At 31.0% G+C, this 9462-nt stretch overlaps 2 protein-coding genes across 2 annotated transcripts; one reads left to right on the top strand and one right to left on the bottom strand.

Moving 5' to 3' along the window:
* The first annotated feature begins 488 nt into the window (after positions 1–488).
* On the top strand, positions 489–2468 carry LOC109812539 (small ribosomal subunit protein uS13z/uS13y/uS13x). The gene is made up of 4 exons (XM_020376525.3): positions 489–638; positions 910–1070; positions 1223–1411; positions 2133–2468. Exons 1-4 carry the CDS (start codon positions 636–638, stop codon positions 2236–2238), a joined length of 459 nt encoding a protein of 152 aa, XP_020232114.1. The 5' UTR covers positions 489–635; the 3' UTR covers positions 2239–2468.
* A 2342-nt stretch (positions 2469–4810) lies between these two features.
* On the bottom strand, positions 4811–7528 carry LOC109812540 (thioredoxin Y1, chloroplastic). The gene is made up of 5 exons (XM_020376526.3): positions 7224–7528; positions 6557–6645; positions 6233–6410; positions 5156–5226; positions 4811–5053 (listed from the first exon to the last, which is right to left on the bottom strand). Exons 1-4 carry the CDS (start codon positions 7392–7394, stop codon positions 5161–5163), a joined length of 504 nt encoding a protein of 167 aa, XP_020232115.1. The 5' UTR covers positions 7395–7528; the 3' UTR covers positions 4811–5053; positions 5156–5160.
* Positions 7529–9462: the final 1934 nt, after the last annotated feature.

The following is a 9462-nucleotide window of genomic DNA, read 5'->3' as shown; positions in this document are numbered from 1 at the left end:
TTTTAATTTTTTTTATCTTCAATAATTTATTTTAAATTTATTTTACCTCAAATAATTAAATTTGATTTTTATATTTTCAGCTAGTTTATTAATTAATTTTATAAAACACTTTTATTTAACGAGCTACCTTCGAAGCTTACAATTTTAAAACTCTTTTATAACTTAAAAACTTCCGCTGCTTATAAATTTTTAATTAGCTTATAGTTTCACCATACACGCAGCAATAATTTGTCCTCTAAAGTAACAGTATAAATACAGTAGAGGAGGTTTCGTCTTATTTTTTTTAATGAAAATATTGATATTCTTTAAAAATTAGGAATGAGTTTAAAAAACTCATTTTATAAAATAAAGTGCAAAATTATAGAATATTGATCGAAAAATAAAAGAATCTATTGACATGGTTGGTAATATATGTATTAAGGTCCAAACCTAAATTGGACTCTGAAACATTAAGCCCATAAGCAAAAGGGCATCCGTTATGTTGGGCGGGTGAGGCCCATTACCAAGCCCAGCCCATTATTAAGGTTTAGAAATATAAGAACCCTGTTCTGATAGTTTGAGGTTTTAGCCTAGGAGCCGTGTTCATCGACCGCGAGCCGCATCAGTCCCCTCAATCGTGAATCCCTGCGTTCAACATGGTACTTAATTTTGATGTTTCCCTCTCCTCCTTTTTTTCTCTAATTATCATATTCATATCTAGGGTATATGTTTTTGGTGTTTGAAAGTTTTCAGTTTCTCGTTTGAATGATCATAAAAATGTGAACTTTATTTGAACCTGTAGCCTGTGATTTGAAACCAAGAATTTTGAAACTGACCCTTGTCTTGTTTATGGTTACACGTGGTGGTAAAACTGTGTATTTGTAATTTTGATTTGTTCTATTTGAAACTGATCCTTGTCTTGTTTTATAGGCCCTTGTGGCAAATGAAGATTTTCAGCACATACTTCGTGTTTTGAACACGAACGTAGATGGGAAGCAGAAGATAATGTTCGCTCTTACCTCAATCAAAGGTATAGGGAGGCGATTTGCTAACATGGTTTGCAAGAAGGCTGATGTTGACATGAACAAAAGGTGTCCTTTCATTTCCTTATTTCATCATTGTTTGTTATCTTTGTTCATTGTTGCATAAGATTGTTGTGGCTTGGTTGGAATTTGCTTCTTCTAACTGTGAATTTGGTTTTTCATGCTTTGTGTTGAAATGTTTTTGGTTGTTTTGTTGGTAGAGCTGGTGAACTGAGCGCTGCTGAATTGGATAATCTCATGACTGTGGTTGCCAACCCTAGGCAGTTCAAGATTCCGGACTGGTTTTTGAACAGAAAGAAGGACTACAAGGATGGGAAGTATTCTCAGGTGGTGTCAAATGCATTGGACATGAAGTTGAGAGATGATTTGGAGAGACTCAAGAAAATCAGGTGATTAACAGTCGTCGATTTTTATTTAACTATAATTCAAAAACATGTTGAGATTGTTTTGTGCAAATCATTTTGTTTAATCTTGCAATGGTTAAATTGATATTGTCAACTCCAACAAGTTAGTTCTTCCAAACATTTTGAATTTAAGTATACTTAATGTCTGCTTATTGCCTTCAACAAACTAGCTTCTTTTTTGTCATTCATCAAATGCAAATGTTTTAAATTGCAAAAGTGTCAAATGATTTGTATGAGCATGAATTTAAATACACGATGTTCTCTTTCGTTGTTGCCATCACATAGTTGGGTGAAATGTTATTTAGATATATACCCTATGGATTTCATGTGTATGCCTTCGACACTATTGTCTTCATGTCAGGGTGTGTTATCATGGAGGGAAATGAAAAAAATAAGGAAAGGGATTGAAAAGAGAAGTAGTAGTCATCGTTTCCTTGTTTGGTATCATCCAATGAAAAAGAAAGGAGGCTTCCCCTTCTTTTGGTTTCATAAAAACGGACAGAAAACATGTCAAATTCCTTTATTCCGTTATCCCTTTCCCTCATGCATTGATACTTAGCCAGGAAATGCAACATCACAAGTTATTTAATACTATAGCCTTTCCTTTCCTTCATGGATGAAAAGAATCATCTATGGAGCTTTATTTGATATGTTGTTGTGAAGAGAAGATGATTGCATGCTGATTGAGATTTATACTTACATGCAGGAACCATCGAGGTTTGAGGCACTACTGGGGTCTTCGTGTACGTGGCCAGCACACCAAGACCACTGGTCGTAGGGGTAAAACTGTTGGTGTCTCTAAGAAGCGTTGAGCAGAGACATCTCACTTCCTTTTTTACTGGTTTTTAAGAATGAGATATGTGGTTAAAGCCAGCAAAATTTTATTTTGAGAATGCACTTGGATTTTGTCGCCTTTGAACGTTGATTGTGGTTGGGTTGGGTACTTGGTTGATCGTATTTTTTACTTACGAATCAGACGTCGCATGTTGATTTCCTTCGAACAAGATTGATGCATGATCACTACGTGAGACTTATCTTAGAAGGAGCATAATGCTTGAGTGAAAATTTTCTTAGAGGGGGCGTGTTTATGATCACAACAAACATAAAATTTAAAAATATTTAAGATAATAATGAAAAGGATGATGATATCCTTATTGTAGTTATTTAACTACTATGGAACTCTCAATCTCTTCATAAGAATTTACTTAATTTAGTTGGATATATTATATTTATCAATAATTTGTATTAGTTGGATATTTTGTTTTCTTAGTCTTTTGTACCTAATTAATAGGTGTATCTAAGGATACTTTTGTTAAAAAAAATTAACGTAGAAAACAAATTAAATAGCATATTGTAAAAATTTAAGGCAATTTAAGATTTTATAAATATAATTTGAGGCAACTAATATTTAGAGGCGTCAAATAAAATGGATTGACTTGGCTTAATTTGATTTATACGAATCAAATATTATTTAAAGTTAAGTTAGTTTAATTTATATTTTTTTTTGGGTTATCAAGTTTGGTCCAATTTAGTCTATGTTGGATTATTGGGTCAAATTAATGTAGTTAAAGAATATTTTTTAAAAAATTAAATATATTTTTTACAATGAAAAAATAAAAATTATAACATGAATAATTGATATTATATAAGACATCTAATAGTTTTACATGTATTTAATTTTTCATAACTATTATTTGCATTTCTATATCTTATCAACTAGACTAATTTTTTCATATAAATTTCTTTATCTTGATTTTTATCATTGATACTCTTACTCTTTTATTGTGACTATGTAAACATAGACAGTGATTGTATCTTTGTCTTCTTTGACAAGTAAAACAGAAATAATATTAAAAAATTTCTCATAGTAACTAATTTTAATTCTAAGTTTGTAACCATAACTTAGTAAACTAGCACAAAAGAGTGAAAGATTATATATTTTATTTTATCATTTTATAATACATTACATATTTTTAGATTGATAATAATTTAGATTATTCTATTTATTGGTTTAATGAGTCAATCAGTGAGCTAACTTGACATTAATTGATTTAGTTTATCAAGCTTAATAAATTAAATTGAAATGATCTGATTTTATTTAAATTATCATTTTTAAAATTAAGTCTGACCTTATTTATAGTTGGACAAACTGATTCGTTGACTCAAACTCAAATTGACAACTCTAATAATATTTAGTGTTTGTTTATTTTTGTATAAAACCTTTGACAAACTTGCACCAAATTATTAAACACAAAATTAGTGGTATAAAAAGTCAAAATTAAAAGGTTGAACATAAAATGGAAATAGAATTCTATGAACATTTTGGAAAGTATTTAATTTTGATTCATGTATGTAAAGATTTCGTAAAAAAATAAAAGTCAATTTAATACTTTTAACATCTTAAAATAAATTAATCTTTCGTTGTCAAATGAAGATTATTCTCGGTGAAAAAAAAATTAAGTGATTTCTTGATTAAATACTTGAAGAAAATGTCTCAAGAAATTAATCTTTCATTATTAAATAGAGATTATTCTCCATGAAAAAAAATAATTAAAGTGATTTCAAGTTAAAACTTGGAATGCGCATTAAATACTTAAAAAAAAAAGGTTTTATAAGTCTTATAACAAGATTATTTGTTGAGATGTACACTTGACTGTTTTTCTTTAGACGGATATAAGATATCAAGTTAGATAAAATTAATTTTAATAAATTTAAAACTACAAAAAATTATATTGAAATGTTATAAACTTATAATGAAATAAATTATTTTGGTAGTTTGCGAAAAGATAGTTGCCGTCTTATACCTTGCAATGGTTATTTAGGTTGACTGTTCTTTTCGCCAGCACCAGAGTGAACGAACATATTGAGATGCAAAGATTGACCCTCCATGGTGGATGTGTATCAAATATTAATAAGACGGAGGATACCAAGTGCTTGTTTGAATTATGATACAAAAGAAAATTCTCACGTTCCAAAGCAGAAAAATGAGAAGTAACAATTTCTTACTTTCACATTCAATGACCGTTTAAGAATTTTTCACGCTAAACCAATCACACACACTGCAAATAGTTACACTTATAACCATCAAATGCTCATGCAAGGCTTTCAATAAGGGCAGAATCACGTTTGCCATCTAGGGGTCATTCATTGTGACCTTTCATTTTCGACAACTTGTACGGATATAGTCAGAATTAATTTTGATAAATTCATTATGATCAAAATGTTTGTATTTAAATTAATTTTAACTACATTTTTTTCTTGAAAAATATTTTTTAACTAATTTCCAAATGGGCACTAATAATTTCCCATCAATTGAATCAGTGGTTAGCCGTCAGAAACCAACTTTAATCTCCATATACTTGAACTATTTCTAAACCCAGAAAATGAAAAAGAGAAGAGGTAATTTATTGAAGGAACTCAACAAAACTAGGAATACTAGCGAATTTGTTTAAAAAATGCCATTGCTAATTAAATAACAAATATTTTGAGGCTGAATCTTCGCATCTTGAGATACATTAATCACTTAATGTCTGAATGAAGTTGAAGCAACAGGTGATCCTCCAGGCAATATATCATGTATGAGATCAAACATTGCAATAGACAAGATTCTTCGCTTCTTCATTGTAGCTGAAACATGGATTACGGGCGAGATATACAAATCACTTAAACATGTCCTTGGGAATCTTTAATACTATGGTAGTAATTAACAGGGTAGCGATAAAGACTTACTAGGGTTATTGCTTAACCTTGAGACCGGCTTCTATGCGTTCAATGAGTTGATCTGCAGTCAATGCACCTTCCTGGAAGAAATTAAGAACAAAAAAATTTCTTGCTTAAAAGGTGAAGATGGTTGTTAAGAATATGGAGATAGCAGTCAACACCCTTGTTTAGTTTTGACAAATAAGCAAATAGCTACGCAGCTTCACAAAAAAAGCTAAATAGGTAAATAACAGATTCAGCTCAACAGAAACTGTCTACAATCTAAGATATTAATGACTTTGACAATATCACAGTATATTTATTCCTAATGAGTGAAAATATTTAACATTGAACATCAAAGAAAAGGCTGCAAACAGCTAAACACCAAACCATACCATTTCAAGCTATAATATACCACCACTCAAATATGATGATGGGAGAAAGCATTTTGAATTTTCAAATGAGTCTCATGCTATTGACTGCAGGCAGAAGTCTCTATTTTCAACATTCCTTGGATGAATGTACCAAACTACCTATTAGGTTCTTTACATTATAATCAAAGCAACCCTCATTTTCCTTATGTCAAAGACAGCAAGCTTTGTCAACATCATAGTTTTATCAAAATTAGGAACTAGATGATTCCTCTAGCTGCAAGTCCTCTACAAATTGTTTTCAAGAGCTACGTTAGGGCAGTTCCCAGCAAGAGGTCAAAATGATTTATACTTCTTTCATTAGTTGGATTAGAAATCAAATGAAGTATTATGATGGTTTGTATCATTTAGGTCACAAATTCAAATTTCTAACAAAATTGAAGAACACTGTAAGCATGGTTAGTTCTACTATTAGCATATGACACATCTCAGAACACTGCAACACAGCTAATGCAAATAAAGTTATAAGTAAGAAAGCATCAAATTCAGTTTCATGATTCAAATTTAAATGCCGTATCATGCACTTTTAGGCCAAATGTGATTGAAATCCATTGCACAAGCAGAACATGAAGCTTCCTCTTCCGTACATCGTAATATATTATAGTTTAGAGACAGTTAACCACCAGATGCAAGGAATGCATAAATCAAATGAAAAAAGATGCACGTTCTAACTTACAAAGCGATCAAAAGGTTCTCCGTCCTTAAACATGATGAAAGTTGGCAATGCCTCAATTCTGTATTTGTCAGCAATGCTAGGATACTTCTCAGTGTCAATCTTCACCACCTGTATCTTATCCTTAAGCCGAGTGCTTACTTCATCGAGTATGGGAACCATGAATTGACAAGGACCACACCTGTAAACCAGGTCTTGGGTCACTCATTATATGCTATCATAAAACTAGTTAATAAATCAGTTTTAACCTCATATAACATCAGTTAAAAAAAACTGGCATGACACGCAACACGCAAATAAGAAGAAAACACAGAGGAAGGAACTTACCAGGTCGCATAGAAGTCAACCAACACAGGCTTTTCAGAATTGGCAAGCAAATCATCAAACGAGTTAAAGGTTTGTTTCTTCGCTTGAACCTACATAAAAAAAAATATACGAAAACGCTTATAAGTTCTTCATTCGCTAAAAATGTTAACCAGTTTAGCAAAATTAAATAGTCAGATTAGATTTGTTTAGATATTTTTTTTCAAAAGTACTTCTAAGGGAGAAAAAAAAAACAATCGAAATAAACTTCTTCAATTTAAAACTAGCTTGAGCGTAAATTAAAAATAAGTTCAGGAATAATTTCTACAAATTAGCTTTTGCATAAAGTATTTTCTGCCAATAGAAAAAATTATCTCAATTTTTCATCCTATGTTTTTTCTCTTAAAAGTGTTTCTGCTTTAGTCCCCGATGAAAATTATGTTCAAGGTCCTCTGCCTGCACTGGTTCATTCAAATTAGTTCTCACGTCACCAATTCGAGGAATAACTTGACAAATGAATATTCATTGAGCGACTAATTTCACGAATAAGTAAATAATTAGGGATGGCAAATGTAATTTTCATCGTTGAATGAGTAATAAACGGACTAAACTAAATCGAGTATTTGCACAGAAATTAAGAATCTGAAATTGAGTAAAGTATGAAGGAAGTGTGGTTTGGGTTACCACATACCAGAGGAAGGAATCGAGGGCGCGAAGAGGGCGGAAGGCGTGGAGTAGTGATGGGAAGAAGGCGCGTGCGGAAGGGGAATTGGAGGGAGGAAGAAGAAGCGGAGGCGAAGCGCGTGGAGCGTTCGGAGTTGAGAGAAGGAATCGCGGAGGAGGTGGAAACGGAGAGTGCCATGGGAAGAGGAAATGTAGATGAGGTCTGTTTGGATGCTCAAATATCTCTTTGCTTTTCAGATGACAAAACAAAATATCTGACGCCTACCAAATCAACTCCCCAACCACCTCTCTTGCTCTCACTTTCCCAAATCTCTTTTCTTTTTCGCTTTTATAATTTGTTAGATGCTCATAAACATTTTCCGCCTGTCCTTGAAAATTTGAATATATACTAGTACAATTTAAATTTTATTTATTATTAGTATTACTAGCAAGTAAAATAATTATTTTATCTCCCCGTAAAAAAAATAAGCGAATAATTATTATTTTTTAGAAAGAACAATTACTTTTTTATGTATACATATTTTAATTTCATCCTTTAAATATATATTGTTGAATTTTTTTTAAATATATTAAAGAGATATAATCGTTTTTTTAAAAATATTACTAGAAAGTAATATTTCCTTTATTTATTACTAATGAGAAAGAAGACATTTTTTAACGTTTTTCTTTAATACATATATGTTAGTAAAGATAGTGTATAGTTGTTGGATAAAAAATGATATATATAATTTTTTTATCTTTTATTAATTATTATCATATGATTTATGTAATTTTTATAAGGGATTAAAATTTTAAAAACTAATATGTATAAAAAAATCACCTTCTTATTCATAGGTGTGGATTATAGATTAAAGTCAAAAAACCATTGTGTGTCTACGTGTCATTTAAAAAAATAAAAGATAAAATATTTAAGGTGAAATAATTGTAGAAAATTATTAATCGGAAAGTTTGGAAAGTTTTTGAGTAATTGTATGGATAAAATAAGAGGAAAAAAATGAACACTGAAACTATCCCGTATAAAATTTTTAAAAAATAAAAATATAAATAAGAATATAAATGTCCATATAAAAATAGACACAAAGCACAAATATTATTTTCCTCTTTGATGAATTTCCACAATGTTGTGAAATTAACCTTCCAGTTGAGAGTGGTGGTCAAATTAAGTCTTCTGTACATGGAGAACTCTAGAATTTCAACATATGACATTGCAGGTAAAATTTTGTTTGAGGATATGGTCCACTTCTACAATGACTAACATGGCTAGGTCGAATTATTTTTTTAATTTTTACCCACCCACTTTTTTCTTTCGAAAAAAAAATTTTCAAAATTTTTCATGGTTCATCCATATATTTAACCAAAAATTTAATCACACCGGATTAAAAGAAATAAAACCAAGCAAATACAAAATTCATGAGTCAAATTTTCCCTTTCGTTACAAACATTCACCCTTACCACTTCATACTAGGGATGGCAACGGGGCGGGGCGGGTACGGGTTTCATGATACCCGTCCTCGTCCTCGCGAGTCAACCCATTCCTGTCCCAGTACTCGTACCTGTCAGATATATGAATTCCATTCTCATTCCCGTCTCTGTCTGGTATCGGGTATACCCGTGCTCGTACTCATACTCGCCAATTTTTTTTATTTTATATATTTTATAAAAAATATGATATTTTTTAATTATTTTTTATTATATTATAATTATAATTAACATATTTTTCTTTCTCATATTATAATAAATAATCACACATAAAAGAATATTAAATTTTTTTAATATAATTAAATTAAAAGTGAATATTAAATTAAAAATAGAAACGGAGACGGGTATGGGACGAGTAAGTACATACCCGTACCCGTACCCGATTTAATATATCGGGTTTTACCCATACTCGTACCTGTACCCAGTAAAATCGGATATTCCCTGTCAAAGTCAGGACAACTTCGGGTATTATCCGCGGGTACGGGTATATTTGCCATCCCTACTCCACACCACCAATGTATTCATTTCCTTCTCAAACACCAACGAAGTGCATGGTTTAAAAGAAGTAAGGAGAAGAGAGGAAGAAAAATAACCTTTTTTTTGTTCGGATTGAAACAAAAGAAGAAAAAAAAAGCTAAATTATTATTATAAACATCGTGTATGCAGTCTTCCCAACCTATTTTAATTTTTTACCCCAATTTCTCTCCCTTTTAAATTTACCTAATTTTAAGGAGATTTTAACTTCCTCCACTTTCATTTCTTCCAAA

The sequence above is a fragment of the Cajanus cajan genome, chromosome 7, assembly GCF_000230855.2.
Source record: "Cajanus cajan strain Asha chromosome 7, NIPB_CcT2T_4, whole genome shotgun sequence".
NCBI lineage: Eukaryota > Viridiplantae > Streptophyta > Magnoliopsida > Fabales > Fabaceae > Cajanus > Cajanus cajan.
The sequence above is the reverse complement of the archived record's forward strand: the minus strand, read 5'-3'. Positions and strand labels throughout refer to the sequence as shown.

Excerpts from the sequence above, each read along its gene's own strand:
- LOC109812539 (XM_020376525.3), top strand. Across the intron at positions 1,071-1,222 it reads GATGTTGACATGAACAAAAG|AGCTGGTGAACTGAGCGCTG; the intron begins GTGTCCTTTCAT and ends TTTTGTTGGTAG. Across the intron at positions 1,412-2,132 it reads GAGAGACTCAAGAAAATCAG|GAACCATCGAGGTTTGAGGC; the intron begins GTGATTAACAGT and ends ACTTACATGCAG.
- LOC109812540 (XM_020376526.3), bottom strand. The coding sequence starts at position 7,394 with ATGGCACTCTCCGTTTCCACCTCCTCCGCGATTCCTTCTCTCAACTCC. Across the intron at positions 6,646-7,223 it reads GCCCTCGATTCCTTCCTCTG|GTTCAAGCGAAGAAACAAAC; the intron begins GTATGTGGTAAC and ends TTTTTTATGTAG. Across the intron at positions 5,227-6,232 it reads GAGAACCTTTTGATCGCTTT|GAAGGTGCATTGACTGCAGA; the intron begins GTAAGTTAGAAC and ends AATTTCTTCCAG.